Source organism: Zeus faber (genome assembly GCF_960531495.2).
Source record: "Zeus faber genome assembly, chromosome: 1".
In the NCBI taxonomy this organism is placed as follows: Eukaryota; Metazoa; Chordata; class Actinopteri; order Zeiformes; family Zeidae; genus Zeus; species Zeus faber.
Window position 1 is genome coordinate 14,370,765 of NC_137193.1, and position 20,664 is coordinate 14,391,428.

Here is a 20,664-nt window from a genome sequence, read left to right on the forward strand (position 1 = left end):
TACTTTGAATGAATCTTTGACAGGGATGATAATAATAAAATAGGACAAATACAAGTATAGGTAATGCAATGCAGTCAGATATGGATAACTTACCAGACAAATTGTTTTATTAAAAAAAAAAAAAGCTCCATTAGTTTCTGGGATTCAGTTCTACAAGCATGGTGTCGTAACAGTTAAGTCATGTAACTTCTTTTTTTTTTTTAATCCGTCTATCTACATAATTTGTATTTGGGATTTATACAAAATATAAAAAAGCAAGTTTACAGGCACATACTTAAATAAGATGAACAAAAACTTTACGATATACCTGTACAAGTTCAAAGGGAATGCGTATAAAAAAATTATGCATTCATCCGTCTCTGCAAAACGCTAAATGGATGAGGAGCCGCGAGGACAGGGTGTGGCTGAGCGCTATAGTCTATACTGTAAACTAGAGGAGTTTAGAGTCCAAACGACAGTACATATCATGACCATGTGCATTTGGACTTGGTCTAATAAAGTCACATATGAACATCAAATGAAAGGTGAGTTTTCCATATTACCACTAATCAACGAATGGACTCGATTTACAACAGCTGTTACAACATCTGAATTGTCCCAAGTCTCAAAAAAATTACAATTATCCACCGTTGGCGTTGGATCGTCGCTAAAGGGACACGGGAAATAGTAGAAAGACGCTTTCAACATGTCACGTCTACTTCGGCGGCAGACTTGGAGCATGCAACTACAGACCATCACCTGCCCTGTCGTCGTATATAAAAGATCCATCAAATCAGATCTACCTTTAAGAAGGTATTCTAACCCTGGAGATGATGTGAATGTAGTGATCGATGCGGGGAAGAATTACTTTAGAAGTTTACGAATGGGCCGCTGGAGACGGCTGCATTATGTTTAGGAAACTCACTGAAACTTACTAAAAGGTACTAGAACTTTGCAGTAATAAGAGTCAATCTCTTCATTACCGTGGTTTATTATCATGATCATTTAAAATGTCACCAATACTTGTCATTGGCTCAGAGACAACACATTCCATATACGACTGGCGTTAAAAACCCCACACAACTTAAAATAGGAAAATACACAAACCATAAACCCAAAGAAACAAGATCGGATTTTAAAAGTGAAAATAAGCTGTCGTGTTTTTAGTTTTTTTTCTTGTGTAAATCTGTGTACAGGATTGCAAAAGGGAGTCGATTTTTTTTATCCCCGTTTTTATCAGAATCCCGGCGAAGTGGCGCACTGCGTCTAAATGCTGTGGAATCGGGGTCCGGGCGTCGCGATGATGTCACTGTACGGCTCCTCCTGGCTCAGCTCCACCGCCTGCTGCTTCTTCAGGACCAGGAAGCTGTAGAACTTGGCGGCCGCCTGCTTCTTGTTATTGTTCCTGCACAGGTCCAGCAGGCCAAGCGACTGGGCGCCCGTCTTGGCCATCACCCTCTGAGGAGACAAACCGGTTACTCAAAAAGACCCAGGAGCCTGCATTCCCTTTTCCTCTCAGGGCTATTAAGTGTTTGTGGTAACCATTTAAAACGGAGGAAGCGCCGCTGCTTTAGCGTGGAAGTAACAAATACAAAATGCCGCAAAATGAAGTACCATCGCCAAAATGTCATGTTACTGTTGTTGTCAGCGGGACCAGGAGATCGTTTAAGGTTTCTCACCATATCATTCGAAATGTTCAAATCCTAAAATTTTCTGAATCTACAATTGTGAACAATAATCAGCAAAATGGTCAGGTAAAGATCAAGACTGTGTGAGCCGACTAGTAAACGGGCGAAAACTCAATTTGACCGTTGGTACGGTCTTTCTAAAAAAGGCATTTCTGAAGGTCCTGTTCATCATCATTTGAAAAAAGTTTCACACATATTCGTCCAAAAACTGTAAACTATCAGGGTGATGTGGCTCCGAAATGCTTCACTCTGTCCGTTTGGCGGAAAATGCCGTGAGTAAACATCCGAACACACACGCGGGGCGAGGAAAGCACACGAGTATGGGGTGACGGATTGGATCTCTGGTCACATGAACCCCGTACCTGCAGGCCGTGCAGCATCTGCTGAGTCCTCTTGTTCCACCTCCTCTCCTCTTGGTCCTGGTCGCCGCCCTGCGCCTCGTCCTCCTGGTGGAGAACACACAGTGAAGCAACGCCGGCATCAAACGCAGGTCGTTGTCTTTCGCAAAGTAGGAAGTGGTGGTTGTTTGTTTTTGGTTGAAGTAGGAAGTGGTATCTTCCTTCTAAGTAGTCTCCATTTTAACCATTTAAACCAATTGATAGTTCTTCCAATGGAACTTTGTTTATTTTCTTATTCTTCACAATTTTCCTCGATTCTTCAATACATTGCATTTTGATCTATTAACGTTCAGATTTTTGAGCTGCATGTTGCCTATGAAAGGTGCTGCACAAGGGCATCTCTCCGACACCACTAGTCCAAAGCTTGAGGTTCCCTCTCCATTTCCTCCCCACCTCCTCGTCTGATTCCTCGCCGTCCTTCTTCTCCTTGCTCTTGTCCTCTAGCAGGTCCAGCTCGATCATCTGGCTGATGTTGGTGGTCTCCTCAGGGGGGAGCTCCACGCCGGACACCTCCAGCTGCGGAGTCACGCCGGACACCCGGGAAGCCTGCTCCTGCTACCGGGTGGAAAAGAAGGTGCGGTGAGATGGAAAATGGAGGATTCACGCAAATTCAACCGATCTCGCATCATCCCAGCACACAGTCACACTAGTGCAATGGTTTTTTTTTGGTGTTCACTGTTGAATTGAAAGTTTATTATTATTAAAATTGACTTGCAATTTTTGGCCAATTCTCACAACTTTACTGAAAGAAAAATAAAGACTGATGCAAAATCAAGCATTTGTTGTCACAACAATCACAAAGACTATTCACAGATACAAGGAAAGCGTGGGTTGGGCGTTGTGGCACACAAGAGGAACAGCGTTGGTCCACATCGGGCTAAAGTAAGCCGGTGTGTACAAGCAGGGCCACTTTGCTCATTATCTGCAAACTTATTAGTGGAAAGACGGCTGTGGAGCCCGACTCCCATAGGAGGGTTCGACATTAATCGATTTCTGTCATAGCACGAGGGGCAGCATCCGGACTCACAGGCAGCGCCGGCTCGGCCTCCGGGGCTTTGCGCTTGGAGCCACGCTGGGAGGAAGGAGGAGGCATGACGGCCTCATCGAGTGTGGTCCTGCTGCCCTCCATGGCTGAAACCTGCAGCACGCTGGGCTCCTCCATGATGGTCTGGTCTGCAGGGGACACACACACACACACACACAATGAGAGGCACGTAGACAGGAAATGAGAGGCACATAGACAGGAAGTGGACAAGTTGGATAGGGCAGGTTTGAGCCTGGTACCAATGATGTCTCTGTGCTGCTGGCTCAGGGCGTCCTCTCGGGGAACCTCAGGGTTCTCCAGGTCCTTGAGGAACTCATCCAGACTGTCAGCCTCGCCGCCCTTCCTCCTCTTCCTCAGCTCGTCTGGCACCAGCGGCGTCAAGCACCGCGTGAACATCTGTGGGGGGGGGGGGGGGGACCAAAAAACTGTTAAAAAAAGATAATCAGAGAGCGATGCAACTTTCCAACCATTATTTATTTTTCCCTTTTCCAGCTTCCTCCGTCACCTTGAGCAGCCTTGGGTTCCAGAGCGGCTGGGCGGGGAGGGAGAACAGCCTCTCCACCCCTCCGGTCTCCTTCCACATCATCAGCTTCTTGGTGGGCGGGGCCAAGTCCAGCGTGGTGACGATGTCGGAGTAGTCGCTGAGCTGCGCTCGGATCGTCTTGCTGTCCAGCTCCTTGACGCTGTCCACGATCAGCTTCCTCTTGCGCTTGGCCTTGGTCTCCTTCACTGCACCACCAGACACATTTAGGAAATTATAATAGTGCCAACATGATTCTCGCTGTCATGTTACGCCTTGACAAATAGAACTAAAGACTAGTTATAGTAGTTACTGGCTAACTACACAGAAAGTGGAATATTTCATAAACCCCTGGCAAAAACCTTCTACAGGGTTATAACACTGTAGAAGTCTTACACCATTCTTATTATGGTTCCTAGAGAGGAGGGGGAGGGGGGACGGCCTCTCCATAGTAACAATGACAAACCCGGGCAGAGGGATGAGTGAGGCGGCCGAGCAGGAGCTCAGAACCTTGCTGCTGCAAACCTGAGGAGTCCCCACCGCCCCTCCCTTCCCCTCCCCGTGGCCCGCGCTCACGTCGGAGTAAGAGGAGTAGGTGGAGTGGTAGATCCAGGGGAAAGAAGGAGGAAAAAGCCAAGCAGAGGGGGAGCGTCCACACAGACACACACACACACACGGACGCGCGCGAAACCCTTTTGGAAAATCAACGTGCCTGTGATGTCGATGGGCTCCAGGGCGAAGGCCTCCTCCTCGTTGGGAACCAGCGTGGTCTGCTCCGTCTGGTCGGCCATGGCCGGCAAGGGTTCTGTTGGACCCGAGTCCGGGCTGTCGGGTGCCCCTGCTAAAAACACACACAGCCTTGTTAAATTCTCACACTTGCTACTCGGAAGGCTTTGGAGCACATCAGCGCCGGCACCAGGGAAGGAGGTGCGTCGTGGGACATACTGGACAGAGCGTCAAAGTCGTCCTCATCGTCTCCGTGGTCCTGAGGCATCATGACGCTCTCTGTGATGGCAGGAGGGTCGTCGAAGATTCCCCCTCCGTCCTCGTTGCTCAGCAGCTTGTCCACTGTGTACACATCACAACATGACACTGTTATACACACTTGTTCATGTCCTGCTCCCACAGCAGAACAAGGCATGCAATGCTAAACGGACATTAATACATTTTGGTTTTGGAGGACGACTGTCATAAAAAAAATCATTGCAAATAATGAATTGTCTTCTTTGTCCATTTTATGTCACAGTTGTAGTGCAATAGAATGATAGTGTGATACCACACATCCACCTTATGAAGAAGAGACATTTAATGGCATTGAACTTGAGAAAATTGAGTCGACAGCTTATTTTCCCCAAAGAGGCCAATTTTATGTGTTGCAACATCACAAACTGCCTTAAACTTACATTGAAATTTGGATGAAAACAAATAATTATGAGATCTAACAATTTCACTAAATTGTGAAATAATTGCTATGAGGCGACTGTTTATGAACTGTCACAGGCCTGCTTTTAATGTAAGTGCTTACATTCGCCCCCTGGAACTTCCTGCTTCCCCTTACCCAGCATGCCTCCCTCGTTGCTCTCCATGGGGTTGTCGCCGAAGTCGTCCTTGTACTGGTCGTCGTACTGCAGGTGGTTGGACTTGTCAGCCATGGCGTTGGCGCTGCCCTCGGTGTCCAGGAGCAGGTTGGTGGCGGACGCTCCCATGATGGCCACTTCGAACGCGCTCTCCTCCCGCATCAGCTCCCGGTCGTCCATCCCGAAGTCGGCTGCGGAACAAGCCACATTGGTCAGGTAAGTTTGACTTTTCACATCTGGATCCAGGAAAAAAATACAGACGTAGAACGGGATTCCTTTCCTAGACGTTCCTGTTACTAAACTTTAGGGAGAAAAGAAAAAAAAAAAATCACATGTAAAACAACTGAGGTTAGAAGAGACATCATCTAAACTAATAGTTTAATTGTTGAGTTTAACTGATATACAACGACATTCATGATCAGCATTTTGGGGGCAAGAGTAATCCAGAATATGTTTTAGCCTCAATCCTGCGCTCTAACTCAACGGCATATACACACACACAGGTAATGAACAATAATTATAAATAAAAAAAAAAAAAAAAAAAAAAAAAAGACCCCAGAAATAGAGACACTCACCAAAGTCGTTCTCCTGCAGCAGGTTGAGGTTCCCCACCTCCTCCCTCATGGTGATTTCCTCCACTCGGCTCTGGTTCAGGGTAAACTGCTGCGCCACGTCAATGTCACTGGACAAAAAACACAAAAACAAAAAAAAAAAATCGGAATGTTGATTCAACTTATTATATTATATTATATTTACTCTCGCTCGGCACACTGGGGTTTAATATATACAGCCATAAGACGTGTGCATGCAACACACTGGGAGCTGTTAATATGCCTCAGGGTCATTTCAGGAGAATCAATCTGCATAAATGAGGAAAATTAGTTTGCATTAATGATTAACATGTGGGAATATTAAGATAACAGGATAACACTTTATCGATCCACGTGGGTGAATTAATAAATGGATTCATTGTTATTTCGGGCACATAACACCACCATCAGGCATGCGGTTACACTCAAACAAAAAGATGAATACATTTGTTTTTAAAGAGAAGAACTTACTCGAGGTCTGGCAGCGGCTGGTCGAAGTCGTGGAATTCCTCAGGCAGAGTGATGGCGTTGTACGCCGCCTCTCTGTTCTCCTCGGGAAGATCCACCACACCTGCACACCAGGGACAAGGAGTTTTGGTTTGGATTTGGAATAGTCGCAGCAGAAAATTCCATTTGTAATCTGACTGAACCGACTGTGGCCTTCCCAACTACTTGTTGAATGTTACGTAACATTTTTGATCACACTTGTACAAATAACAGGGCAGTTAGGTATTATCGTACATAATGACACAAATCTGAATCAGGAACCGTTAGGAATCAGATTGGATAAAAAAACAATAATCCAGTCACCTGGTCTGAAGGCCATTTTGATCTTGATGAAGGCCTCGTTGCAGTCTGCCAGCAGGTACTTCGCCTTTCTGTGGTAGATCCTGACCACGCCCAGGAGTAGGTGCCCCGATGTGCGTAGCGCCATCTTCACCTGTGGAGGGAAAAACACAAGTCAAAACAGGAGGATATGTGGTTATTCAAATTCAAATCTCAAGAAGCCATTTTCCCATCCCATGCAAATGGGACAGAATTTGTGAAGGCAAATTGAGAGAGGTGCACTGAATTCCAGGGCTCCCTGCAAATTAGTCGAAAAGCTCCCGATGCTTCCCCGCCTACGCCCACCGCGGTACCCCGAAGCGATCATGCCCAGGTATACAAGCAACCCTCGCGACACACGAAGAGAGGCTCGGAAGATGGCACAGGGTGCTGGCGTACCTTGGGCGAGATGATGCTCTCCACGCTGCTCTCCAGGTTGCACTCGAACACGTGGGCCTTGGTGAGCTTCTTGTCCCAGTGGGCCGCCAGCCAGATCTTGGCCAGCGGCCCGCGCTTGCTGAGGACAAAGTGCGCGTAAAACATGGTCCCGGTGCCGGCTCACACAGAGGGGAAGGGGGAAGGGGGGCACGAAGCCTGGAGGGAAGAGGGAAACAACACACGCGTTTTGTTTTTTTTCCACTTTTTGGTTTGGTTTGTTCGATTTGTGAAGGTTGTATCTCGGTCTGTTTTTTTTTTGCTGCGGCAACGCCTGAATTTCCCTCTGGGGATTAATAGAGTTTTATTTCCTCTTATCGTATGTTTATTTATTTATTTTTACTTATTGTACACGGCAAAATCTATCTATCTTGTAGTTATCGTTTACGATTATTGTACGCTGCCATTTTTCTCTTGTTTATTTTATTTAATTGTTTTTGTTTTTCTAAGGTTTATTGTACATGGCAAAATCGATCGACAAGTTAATGTTGGGGATTATTGTATAGTATGAAAAAAATACATATTTATGTTCATATTTATCATTCATCATTTGGGTTTATTGTATATTGCTATATTTGATTGTACATTTTTAGGTTTATTGTGTATTTTCACATTTTTCCACATTATAATAAACCTAATAATCTGGAAATGTGGAAAACTGGCAATATACATTGATCAGCTACAACATTAAAACCAGCACTAATAACCACTAATATTGTGTAGCTCCCCCTCGTGCCGCCAAAACAGCTGTGACCCGTGGCGGCATGGACTCCACAAGACCTCTGAAGGTGTCCTGTGGTGTCTGGCACCAGGACGTTAGCAGCAGATCCTTTAAGTCCTGCAATACCGTTTTTAAACCAAAAGTAGCGGGTTCACCTGGGTTTTTTTTTTTTCCCCTCCGGGTAAAGGACAGTAGAAGCGGCGTGGAGTATCCATGATGCTTCAGAACTTCAACGCGCGTGACATCACGTAGGTAAAGGGGCCAAAATGAGCGGGTCGACCCGGGTGTCCTGTTGACATCAGACACCAGAGCCGATCGGAGGTGGAGCCCATAAAAACCTGTGTCTATTGCAGGGTCTTTGACCCCTGAATGAAACCCGGATGTTTCCTTACCCACTGATGACAAATGCCGGATGTTAGTGGGTGTTACCTACACCAAAAAACGTGTTTTTGGTGTAGTGGGAAAGGGGTATCAGTTGTAAGGTGGTGCCCCCATGGGTTACATTGAGATCTGGGGAATTTGGAAACCAAGTCAACGCCTTGAACTCCTTGTCATGTTCCTCAAACCATTCCTGAACAATTTTAGCAGCATGGCAGGGCGAATTATCCTGCTGAACGAGGCCACTGCCATCAGGGAACACCGTTGCCATGAAGGGGTTTTTACTTGGTCTGCGACAATGTTTAGGTAGGTGCTACGTGTCAAAGTAACGTCCACATGAATGCCAGGACCCAAGGTTTCCCCACAAGACCTGTCGTTGTGCAGATGCTCTGACCCAGTCGTCCAGCCGTCACAATTTGGTCCTTGTCAAGGTGGCTCAGATCCTTACGCTTGCCCATTTTTCCTGCTTCCAACACATCAACTTCAAGAACTGACTGTTCACCTGCTGCTTAATACATCCCACTCCTTGACAGGTGCCATTGGAACGATGTTACATGTGGCAATGTTATTCATTCACCTGTCAGTGGTTTTAATGTCGTGGCTGATCGGTGACCAACAAACATCAAAATAACCACCTGTCCATTTTCTTTTTTATATTTTGTTCATCTACATTTTTAATGTGAGCTGCTGTGCCACTGCAATTTTACCCTGCGGACAAACAAACCATCTATCTATCTAGATTATTTCATGAGCTAAAAAAAACAAAACCCAAAACACCTGGGAAAAAAAACCAAAAACATTCCAGGCTCTTTAAGACAAATTTTAACAAAATGTACAAAAGGCTGATTATTGGACGTATCATCTTACTCAACAAACTCCTGCGATTATTATTAACCTGAGACGCTTTGAGGGTTTTAAGGAACCTGCAGACACCCAGACATTCTAGAACTATTTGATGACTTTGGACGCCTACCACATGTACAACTGAACCAAAAACACATTTTAGGACCTGTTTTGTTTTTTTTAGGGGCCAACAAACAACCAGATCGAACTCGAATCGAAGGCGTATGAGAGGGGGGGGGCGCGCTTCGGCGTGACTGGCCGAGCGTCGCACGATCCCAACGGTTAAAAACATTGCGGCTGTTTTGGTTTCAATTCGGCTCAAATCAACAACAACAACGAAACGGCACAAATAATCCACGGGGGACACGACGCGCGCCGCGCCCCACACGGTTAAACTTCCCTGGAGTTAGAACCGGGGCAGCCTGCTAGCCTAGCCTAGCCCGACGATGCTAACAGGGAGGCTTCCCCCCTTTATCCTGTTCTCTGCTTTGTCAGCGGACCGAGCCACCTCGGCCGGCGGTGTTACCTGGAGCCGCAGCCGCCGAATTAAACAACAGCGGGCGGTTACGGGGAGCTTGGCGCCGGCGTCCCAGTTGTGGGTGTGCCACCGAGCCAAGCTAAGCTAAGCTAAGATAATTAGCGGTGCAACGTTAGTCGCTAGCCCGTGAGCACGGCCGCTGCCCGGTGTGATGCAGCGAGAGTAACTCGTGGACGTGGAATCCTGCGTTTCAATCGTTTGCAAACCCGCAGGTCGCGGACTCACCAGTTGGTCTCGTTCTGCTTTTTCCCCGATTTGGCGGCAGCGCTGCCCTCCTGCTGCACGAAAACAAACAAGATGGCCGCCCCGCTCCGCGCCCAAAGGATCAGTTTAAATCCACAGGATGTTGCTGAAGCGAGAGGAGGGATGTAGATGACCTGGAGGGATACTGATTAGAGAGGGACTGATGTAGCTGAGATGGAGGGATACTGATTAGAGAGGGACTGATGTAGATGACCTGGAGGGATACTGATTAGAGAGGGACTGATGTAGCTGAGATGGAGGGATACTGATTAGAGAGGGACTGATGTAGGTGAGATGGAGGGATACTGATTAGAGAGGGACTGATGTAGCTGACCTGGAGGGATACTGATTAGAGAGGGACTGATGTAGCTGAGATGGAGGGATACTGATTAGAGAGGGACTGATGTAGATGACCTGGAGGGATACTGATTAGAGAGGGACTGATGTAGATGAGATGGAGGGATACTGATTAGAGAGGGACTGATGTAGCTGAGATGGAGGGATACTGATTAGAGAGGGACTGATGTAGATGAGATGGAGGGATACTGATTAGAGAGGGACTGATGTAGCTGAGATGGAGGGATACTGATTAGAGAGGGACTGATGTAGGTGAGATGGAGGGATACTGATTAGAGAGGGACTGATGTAGATGAGATGGAGGGATACTGATTAGAGAGGGACTGATGTAGATGAGATGGAGGGATACTGATTAGAGAGGGACTGATGTAGATGACCTGGAGGGATACTGATTAGAGAGGGACTGATGTAGATGACCTGGAGGGATACTGATTAGAGAGGGACTGATGTAGCTGAGATGGAGGGATACTGATTAGAGAGGGACTGATGTAGATGACCTGGAGGGATACTGATTAGAGAGGGACTGATGTAGATGACCTGGAGGGATACTGATTAGAGAGGGACTGATGTAGATGACCTGGAGGGATACTGATTAGAGAGGGACTGATGTAGCTGAGATGGAGGGATACTGATTAGAGAGGGACTGATGTAGATTACCTGGAGGGATACTGCTGAGAGAGGGGCTGATGTAGCTGAGATGGAGGGATACTGATTAGAGAGGGACTGATGTAGCTGACCTGGAGGGATACTGCTGAGAGAGATACTGATGTAGACGAGATGGAGGGATACTGATTAGAGAGGGACTGATGTAGATGACCTGGAGGGATACTGCTGAGAGAGGGACTGATGTAGATGAGATGGAGGGATACTGCTGAGAGAGGGACTGATGTAGCTGAGATGGAGGGATACTGCTGAGAGATGGACTGATGTAGATGACCTGGAGGGATACTGATTAGAGAGGGACTGATGTAGCTGAGATGGAGGGATACTGCTGAGAGAGGAAGGATGATGCTGATGAGAGAGGAGGGATGTAGATGACCTGGAGGGATACTGCTGAGAGAGGGACTGATGTAGATGACCTGGAGGGATACTGCTGAGAGAGGGACTGATGTAGGTGAGATGGAGGGATACTGCTGAGAGAGGGACTGATGTAGCTGAGATGGAGGGATACTGCTGAGAGAGGGACTGATGTAGATGAGATGGAGGGATGTGGATGAGATGGAGGGATACTGATTAGAGAGGGACTGATGTAGCTGAGATGGAGGGATACTGCTGAGAGAGGGACTGATGTAGATGACCTGGAGGGATACTGCTGAGAGAGGGACTGATGTAGGTGAGATGGAGGGATACTGCTGAGAGAGGGACTGATGTAGCTGAGATGGAGGGATACTGCTGAGAGAGGGACTGATGTAGATGAGATGGAGGGATACTGATTAGAGAGGGACTGATGTAGATGAGATGGAGGGATACTGCTGAGAGAGGAAGGATGATGCTGATGAGAGAGGAGGGCTGTAGATGACCTGGAGGGATACTGCTGAGAGAGGGACTGATGTAGACGAGATGGAGGGATACTGCTGAGAGAGGGACTGATGTAGATGAGATGGAGGGATACTGCTGAGAGAGGGACTGATGTAGACGAGATGGAGGGATACTGCTGAGAGAGGGACTGATGTAGACGAGATGGAGGGATACTGCTGAGAGAGGGACTGATGTAGATGAGATGGAGGGATACTGATGAGAGAGAAGGATGATTCTGATGAGAGAGGAAGGATTCTGCTGATGAGAGAGGAAGGATGATGCTGATGAGAGAGGAACGATGTTGCTGATGAGAGAGGAAGGATGTTGCTGATGAGAGAGGAGGGATGTAGATGACCTGGAGGGATACTGCTGGGAGAGGGACTGATGTAGATGAGATGGAGGGATACTGATTAGAGAGGGACTGATGTAGATGAGATGGAGGGGTACTGATGAGAGAGGGACTGATTTAGATGAGATGGAGGAATACTGATGAGAGAGGAAGGATGTTGCTGATGAGAGAGGAAGGATGATGCTGATGAGAGAGGAATGATGTTGGTGATGAGAGAGGAAGGATGCAGATGAGATGGAGGAATACTGATGAGAGAGGAAGGATGTTGCTAATGAGAGAGGAAGGATGTTGCTAATGAGAGACGGATGGATGTAGATGATATGAGAGATACTGGTGAGAAAAATGATGATGCTGATGAGAGGAATACAGATGAGGTGAAGGGATACTAATCAGAGAGGAGGGAGGTTGCTGATGATAGAGGAAGGAGGTTACTGATGAGAGAGTAAGGATTTTGCTGATGAATGAGGAATGATGCAGATGAGATGGAGGGATACTGACACAAGAGATAGGATGTTGCTGATGAGAGAGGGACGGATGAGATGGAGTGATACTGATGAGGGAGGAAGATTGGAGAGGAAGGGTGCCGATGAGAGAGGGAATGAGTCCGATTTGAGAGAAAGGATGCTGCAGATGAGAGAGGGAAGGGCACTGATGACAGAGAAAGGATGTTGCATATGAAAGAGGGAAGGATGCTGACGAGATGGAGCGATTGGTGAGAGAGCGAAGTCTGTTGGTGGGAGGAAGGATGCGGGTGAGAGAGGATGGATGCTGATGAGAGGTAGGACACTGCTGATGAAAGAGGGAAGCATGCTGATATGAGAGGAAGGCTGTTGATGAGGGAAGGGTGATAATGAGAGAGGAAGGATGTTGATTAGAGAGGAAGGATGCTGATGATAGAGGAAGGCTTTTGGTGAGAGAAGAAGGATACGAATGAGAGAGGAAGGATGCTGATTAGAGAGGGATGGTCGCTGTTGAGAGAAGAAGGCTATTGGTGAGAGAGGAAGTATGCAGATGAGAGATGAAGCATGCTCTAACGCTGACATTGGGTGAGGCACACAGACATACAAATGGTACTCGGCGATAGTGAAGAATTTATTATGATTATTATTATCGGGATTTTAACACAATATCAAAGCATCCCAAAATGTCTGCTCTTCTATTTATTTATTTCATCACATGATTAATAATTCAGATCAGGTCCATTTAGTCTATCTATATGATAATGTAAAAAATGATATAAGGCCAAAACTCAATTTTCCACGTCTCCTATTTAATAAAAAATTCAGTCCATATTGTCATAACCATTCATTTAGACGACAAAATTGTATATACGATGCTACGATTTGCTTTGTTTTCATGAGAGGCAACAAATATTAAATATTAAATCTGGAAAATTACATCTCATGCCAACACAGGGCCTCAGGGTCTGAGTTAAATGGACTCATGGTTTGAGTTTAATCAAATGAGTTAAAACAAGTTTGTAAAATACAGTGTGGCTTTTTTTTTTCTGTGTTTTGCAATTTGGGAGGATTGGATTCGATCTCACTTTTTTTGGCATATATCAGTAGATACTATTAACTATTTCCTCACTCAGTGGCACTCCTTCTTAAGAGTGGTGGATAAATATAAGTATGAATAGTCTGTGGCACAGAGGCCTGTTGATGCTGCAATTTACTGAGGTTTTGGCCTCTGGAATTCTTGTATTGGCCTATCACCAAAACGCCACCAGGGGGCAGCAAAGTGGCTACAAGGTCCAATTGGCAGGTTGATGGTTGTAATCTTAAATGTTTGACCACATCCCCCTCACACACACACACACACACACACACACACACACACACACACACACACACTATACTGGGAAACCACTTTGGCAGTCATGTTCGATTGCTACAGCAGTACATTTTTTCCAGATGACTAAAATGTACTGCTCCATCCATCATCTTACACTTACGCTGGTGTTCATTCTGTGCATGCGTGGGTCACTGGTCGCCGTCTTCATTGTTATACGTCGGCCCGTTTCCTTGACCTTCAAGACCGAAGGTCCAATTCCTCCAACCTCTTATGTGCTCCAGCGGCCACTCCTCAAATGGAGTCGTAGCTCAGCTCTTATGGGACCTGACAGGGGAGCTGCTCTATATTTCTGCTCCGCCCTCATCCATCCAGCCCCACCGGTCACGCAGTGACAGGGCTACAAATCTAAGCAATTCATTTCAGGGCCAGTGTGGAAAATGAGAAGTGTGCTGCCATTTGCGGCCGCGGGCATACGGAGGCAGAAGCAATTAAGCATGGGCAATCAAGATGTTCTGCTCTTCCTCTCATTGTCTGTTGCTTTTTCTACGATCCTTACCAACTGATTACTACTCCGTACCAGTGTTCAGGCTCCACCACACAGTTTTCATACAGGACAAAATCAACCAACCCAAGATGAGAAATTGGGAAAGCACTGTGCGCCCGGAGGCATTTTAGCAAGTTTGATGACCTTCCAAATGCTGCCCTCTCCATTCTCACAGCAGGCAGTGCCATGTGTCAGGGTGGAATAATAAACGTACACCCCTGTCTCAGCTCTATAGAGAAGTCAGGGGGGTAAAAGGAAAAGAAAGAAAACTGCAACGAGTGTGCCAAGAAAAACCCATCCCCAAACCAACCAAGCCCACAGGGAATGGACTTAACTCCGACACAAAGGCCCTGGTTATATTTCACCGTAGGATGAGCTTTTGTGGCTCCGAGTCCAAACACTTAGGCTGTCTGTGTGAGTGTGTGTGTGTGTGTGTGTGTGTGTGTGTGTGTGTGTGTGTGTCTCTCTCTCTCTCTCTCTCTCTCTCTCTCTCTCTCTCTCTCTCTCTCTCTCTCTCTCTCTCTCTCTCTCTCTCTCTCCGTCTCTGCTCTCCCGACCTGTCTGTCTCCTATCTGACAAGAAGGTCTTACTCACGGAGCGGCGGTGTACTGGGCACACAAAAATAGACACACACACACACACATACACACATGCACACATGCAGACACACACATACACAGATACACAGGTTTACACATGGGCACTTTGTCCAACTGAGAGCTCGCTCACACCACATTTCTCACACTGGAATTGTATGGGGGTGGGATTGGCGGAGGGAGAGGGAGAAAGAAAGAAAGAAAGAAAACGGGGGTGGGTGTGGTGGTGGTGGTGGTGGCGGTGGTGGTGGTGGAGTTAGAGCAAGGAGGGGGCCGTCTTTTCACTTCTTTCTGGAGGCAACAATAGTCTTTGTCCACCGTCTTCCACCATTCTTATTATGGTTCCTAGAGAGGAGGGGGAGGGGGGACGGCCTCTCCATAGTAACAATGACAAACCCGGGCAGAGGGATGAGTGAGGCGGCCGAGCAGGAGCTCAGAACCTTGCTGCTGCAAACCTGAGGAGACCCCACCGCCCCTCCCTTCCCCTCCCCGTGGCCCGCGCTCACGTCGGAGTAAGAGGAGTAGGTGGAGTGGTAGATCCAGGGGAAAGAAGGAGGAAAAAGCCAAGCAGAGGGGGATCGTCCACACACACACACACACACACACACACACACACACACACACACACACACACACACCTTTCAGCCAGCGCCATGAACCGGGACAGCCACAGCGAGGACACCCTCTCCACCATGGTCCTGGAGAACATCAAGAACAAGCTGATCCACGCCTTCCGGGCCACGGCGGAGCCCAGGGAAGACGCGGGTCCCGCCGGGCGCCACCGCCTCAGCGTCGGCCGGAGCCACCAAGCCAACGAGGAGCTGCGGCGAGCCAAGATCGACGGAGCCATCACCTGGCTGCGCTCCGAGCTGGTGAGCGCTTTCAAATCTACAGGTTCAACTCTATGTGATGAACTGACACGGGTGTGATGTTCTGTGTCATCCCGTCTTTGCGGTTTTTTTTAGTGGCTATTAATTATTCCTCTTCCACTTCACTCATGATTATCACCCCAATGCTGATTTATTAATGTTGATACACTGAAGAAATTGAGTCAACTTCGCAAATTGTGTTAACTTTAAAAATTGCTTACATTTGTAAAAGTCTCTTCCTCAGCCGCTCTCATCTTGAAATTGGAAAATTAAAATGCAGATTTTAAGTTGAGAAACCCCCCCCAAAAAATAACACTTAAACAAATTGAAGCATTGTTTTGTTTCTTTGTTTCTTTGTTTGTTTTTTTAAATCAAGGACTCCAAGCCAATCATTTTTTTTCCCCCACTCTATCATTTAAACGCTGCATTTCTGTGACTGTGACCTGTTGCACATGTGCAGACGAATACGATGAACCCGGGCTCTGGTTCCTGAATCCCTCCCCCCACCTCTTGTCATGCAGTTGGAGATGCGCTCGCAGGACCGGCAGCTGGCTCAGACACTCCTGGACCTCAACGCAGAGATCCAGAGACTGAGGAGAGAGAGTTTCGGATCGCCGGACGCGGAGGGGGATGACCAGCAGTGACCGGCCCTCGGCCCGGAGCGCACCGTCACTGGGTGGGTGGGGTGGGCGGGTGGGGGCAGGACGAGCGAGGGAGGCCGAAAAGCAGGAAAAGAGCCAAGGGAACCGCGGAGGACCAGGCGCATCTCCCGCGGGGACTCTGCTGGACCCGGCTGCGGAGACTGACGTGCCGCAAAAACTACTTTAGTTTCGGTAATTTCACTGTGGAGAGAGCCCGTGTTCACTGAATACATTTGCCTGTTTGGGAGTGAATTGTGGCTCATTGTGTGCAGTAAAACGGGACACCGGTTGCACATGGAAAAGAGGAAAAAGGGGCGTTGAAAGACGTTGTGTTTACGTCGGTCGCCCTCAGTGGTGTGCATGTGAGAGGCACTTCTGCAGATCTGTGCTTCGTGTTTTACATGTTTGTTTAAAGGGATGTATTAATGAATGACTCTTACTTATGATCAATAGAAGAGGAGACTCCCGCACGCTGTCTTCTTACTTGCAATGACCTGAAACTGATTGTTTTGTAATTTGACCAAAAAGTAAATAAAAAAAAGTGCCTAATTATGTTCATTTGTTGTTGTTGTTGTGCTCGCGTTATCACTGCGATTACCCTTCTAAATACTGTCTAAAAGAATGTTCTTAGCGCAAGAAGTGAACCCAACACTGTCCACTCCCGTGTTTATTTAGAAGAGTCTTCTATCCCACACAGGAAAACACTTCCTTTTCTTAGGAAGCCCACAGACTTTTACATCGTTCCAAGAAAATGTTGTTATACGACAGACAATGGTCTCGGGTCAGGTGATAATGTAGGACATGGTATCCACGGTCACAAAACGACTGGACTATCACACATATTCATAGCAGCTTGGAAGACACAGCCTTGTTTTTTTGTTTTTTCTAACACTTTCCAACGTATATACTGTGCAGCGAAGTAAAAGGGTGAATGCATTTGAATTAAGGCATTAGGTGACTTTCTGTTGCATGATGACGTAAATATACCGTGTATTTTGGTGAAAAGTGGTCACTTGGTTTTAGTACTCATCTAAAAATCTCATGGTAGGATCACATGATGTCAATATACTGTCACTGTCTGTATACACTGTCTCTGTCTTACGCTCTTTCTTAATTCAGACAGAGTTTGAAAAAACTTCAGATGACAGAGGACGGGCGATCTGAGAGTTTGTTTTGAGGGATCAGGGCACTGAGCTCCTTCTGCTGAAGCCCCTTCGGCCTGAAGACCCCGGGGGAGGAGGAGGAGGCGGCAGAGGAGGCAGCAGCGGCGTCTTCAGGCAGGAAACAGAAAAGCCGGCGTCCGCCGAGTGGAAGTAGAAACTGCCGCTCCAGCGTTCGCTCTCCGAGTCCCAGCAGCTGCTCTCTTCCCCTCCTCCCTCCACCTCCTCCTCCGCGTCCTCCTCTTCCTCGGACAACTCCTGCTTCAGCTCCTGGATGCCGGTGTGCAGCTCCATCAGCTGCCGGACCAGAGCCTGGTCCTGGGACCGCATCTCCATCTGTACACCGACGGTACAATTAGTCAAAAAAAAAAAAAAAAAGATTAGTGAGCAAAAAAATTCAAGTTTAAACAAAGTTCCATGTCATTTTCGTATATATACTGTATATACTCATGAAACATCTCCATCTCCAGTGAGTTGAATTGATTCAGGCCGTTCCAGCCATTTCTTGCCAGCTTTCTCTCCTCTCCTCTTCAAATGCAAATATCTTTTCTATCAATCTCTTTCTTCCCCTCTTTTTTATGAGAGGCTGTCTAATTGCCTTCATTGTGCAAACAGATTATTCTGAATTCCACCAAATCCAGATTCCAAGTTAGTTGTAAGGACTATGGAATGTCTGAAACAAAACCCAACAAAAAAAAAAAAAACCCTGTGCCGATCTGCATTTCTTGCAGAATGAAAGACGAAACATGAACTTTCCTTTGAGCCAAGGTTGAGACGCGGGCTTCCCGGGGTCCAACCCCCCCCCCCCCCTACCCTCTCCAGATACTTTGCAGGACAGTGGGCAATTATGTGTGTGTGTGTGTGTGTGTGTGTGTGTGTGTGTGTGTGTGTGTGTGTGTGCGTGTGTGTGCGCACACGTGCGCATTTGTGGATATGTGTCTTTCTGTGTGGATGTCTATTACTCAAACAGAACTATCCTGAACAGGGACTTCAAAATCGCACCAACAAGCCCCCCCCTCCTTGTTTTCTTACATTATGGGAATTAGATATTATTATTATTATTATTATTATTGTTGTTGTTGTTGTTGTTGTTGTTGTTGTTGTTGTTGTTTGTTGTTGTCATTATTATTATTATTATTACAATTATTATTATTATGGTTGTTGTTTTTGTTATTAATATTATTATAATTATTATTACAATTATTATTAATATTGTTATTAGTTGTATTATTATACGGCTTTAGGACTTGCTGCCTTGATGCAACAAACCAAATGTCTGTCGATCATATGTGAAGTACCAGAAACTACATTTTATGACTGTTTATCCATTTTGACAGTTTATACCCTTTCACTTCTTGTGCGTACCCAGTCTTTGCATTGTTGCCGCAAAGGTGGACCCTGCCACCAACAATGGAAACAGTGTATATACTGTAGAGGAGCACATTCATAATGCTGGTACATCGATTGACTTATTCTTGTAGAGTGGCAGCTAAATAAAGTTAAATAATGGGAATAATTTAAAAAAATATTTAAACAAAATAAGCTTACAAATGACCACTTTAAAAAAGCCTCCACGAACGAAGCTGAAAATCTCTTTATTCCTCAAGACGCAGACGCTGCAATCATAAAAGGACATTTTTTTGGATGGAGTAAAACTCTGGCTCGGCCCGCTTGTCTAAAATGAGGGCGCAGGAGCGGCTTTTAACCAGAGGTGTGTTTCCTTCCACTTTGTATTCACTTTGTATTCGTTTCGTTGTGCTCTGTGTGCTCGGGACACTTGGTTGCCATGGCGATGTCTGTCGGAGCGTTCTCCAGACCCGAGTGATGATTAGTCAGTGGAGCTGTGATATATACACAAACCTTTCCAGACACACAAAGCGCACGCACACACACTTAAGTAGACAACATATATCCAGGTGGATGCTTTAGAGAGGCTGGCGTTGGAACAACATGACCTACAGTATGTGCGTTTCAAAAGAGGCAATAACTCCACGCCTCGCACACAAAGGCACAGATTGACCTTAGCCCTGATGACCAATAAAAATGCTTCCCCACGATTCAGTTAAATCCCGCACGGGAGGCGGGACGGCTCTGCATTTGGGGGTTTGGCCAAACTCGGACACTTTGACACAATTAGTCCATCCGTATACACTTATCCTAAACACAAATGGCAGTACTGTTCGAACCTTCGCATTTCAGAGGAACTAATATCACCATTCAGCACCAAAAACCCTCCGGAAGGTCTCACCAGTTCCTTGCGCAGCCAGGCCAGCGCACTCTGGATGTCCAGCTTGCAGGGGCTTCCCTTCCCGTCCATCCCGGCTCGCGGGGGGTCGGGCCGGGTCTGAGGGGCCCGGCAGGCGCCCTGTGCGACCGGCTGGCAGTGGTCGAACGTGGCCGTCTTGCGGGAGAAGTCTCGCAGTCTGGTGAGGACCACCTCCATCATGGTAGAGCAGGGACGACGTTCCTCTTGCACGGGTCTCAGTTGTGGAGGTGCCACGGCGTTGTCTGCCCGCTCGCAGTTTATGACTCCAGTTATGAGTTCCCTGGCATATTTGCCGTCTCTCTCTCTCTCTCTCTCTCTCTCTCTCTCTCTCTCTCTCTCTCTCTCTCTCTCTCTCTCCCTCTCGCTCTCTCCCCGTCTAACTTGTTGGCACTCTGTCTGTGCACACATTACACCGGCATTGTCGACTGGCGTCAGTGATTTGTGAGTGTGACGCAGCAGATCTGACGTCAGCATTCTGGCATGGTCTAAATGCTGGAACAGGGGGCTTGTTTACAACATTTGGGGGTTGTTTTTATCACACACACACACACACACACACACACACACACACACACACACACGCACGCATGCACATACACACACACACACGCACACACACGTACACAAACACACGCACACACACACGCACACACACTAGTAAAATCGGGTAAACAGGAGGCGTTGCCATGGCGTCCAATATGTCTTGGCCTCCCATTGCAGCGTCCCTGGCCCCTCGTCGTGCCAGAAGTTTAAAAAAGCGGCAGCATGGTGGTGGTGGTGTGTGGGCATA

The 20,664-nt window shown here is 47.1% G+C and overlaps 4 protein-coding genes across 4 annotated transcripts in view; 2 read left to right on the forward strand and 2 right to left on the reverse strand.

Annotated features, from left to right (window-relative positions):
• Positions 1-89: 89 nt before the first annotated feature.
• rad21b (RAD21 cohesin complex component b) lies at positions 90-9,853 on the reverse strand. The gene is made up of 14 exons (XM_080013757.1): positions 9,763-9,853; positions 7,022-7,216; positions 6,608-6,737; positions 6,269-6,368; positions 5,783-5,889; positions 5,189-5,398; positions 4,576-4,698; positions 4,343-4,471; positions 3,616-3,839; positions 3,350-3,506; positions 3,093-3,238; positions 2,459-2,620; positions 2,030-2,113; positions 90-1,437 (listed from the first exon to the last, which is right to left on the reverse strand). Exons 2-14 carry the CDS (start codon positions 7,163-7,165, stop codon positions 1,246-1,248), a joined length of 1,908 nt encoding a protein of 635 aa, XP_079869883.1. The 5' UTR covers positions 7,166-7,216; positions 9,763-9,853; the 3' UTR covers positions 90-1,245.
• A 2,912-nt stretch (positions 9,854-12,765) lies between these two features.
• The window catches only part of slc30a8 (solute carrier family 30 member 8), a gene marked incomplete at both ends in the record, with an annotated part of 28,262 nt that continues 20,363 nt past the window's right edge, over positions 12,766-20,664 (forward strand). The window contains 2 exons of the mRNA XM_080008203.1: positions 12,766-12,782; positions 15,118-15,193. Coding sequence (XP_079864329.1) covers positions 12,766-12,782; positions 15,118-15,193 — 93 coding nt within the window. The remainder of the gene's footprint in view (positions 12,783-15,117; positions 15,194-20,664) is intronic.
• On the forward strand, positions 15,592-16,451 carry aard (alanine and arginine rich domain containing protein; the record flags this gene model as incomplete). Its single annotated transcript, XM_080010796.1, has 2 exons — positions 15,592-15,810; positions 16,329-16,451. 2 exons carry the CDS (start codon positions 15,592-15,594, stop codon positions 16,449-16,451), a joined length of 342 nt encoding a protein of 113 aa, XP_079866922.1.
• On the reverse strand, positions 17,630-20,088 carry LOC307237986 (protein FAM167B; the record flags this gene model as incomplete). The annotated part of the gene is made up of 2 exons (XM_080010812.1): positions 19,857-20,088; positions 17,630-17,944 (listed from the first exon to the last, which is right to left on the reverse strand). The coding sequence occupies exons 1-2, from the start codon at positions 20,052-20,054 to the stop codon at positions 17,630-17,632; spliced, it is 513 nt and encodes a 170-aa protein (XP_079866938.1). The 5' UTR covers positions 20,055-20,088.

Coding starts and splice junctions, on each gene's coding strand:
- rad21b (XM_080013757.1), bottom strand. CDS start 7,165: ATGTTTTACGCGCACTTTGTCCTCAGCAAGCGCGGGCCGCTGGCCAAG. Junction 4,472..4,575: donor CGACTTTGACGCTCTGTCCA/GTATGTCCCACG, acceptor GTGTGTTTTTAG/CAGGGGCACCCGACAGCCCG. Junction 1,438..2,029: donor AGATGCTGCACGGCCTGCAG/GTACGGGGTTCA, acceptor TTGTCTCCTCAG/AGGGTGATGGCCAAGACGGG.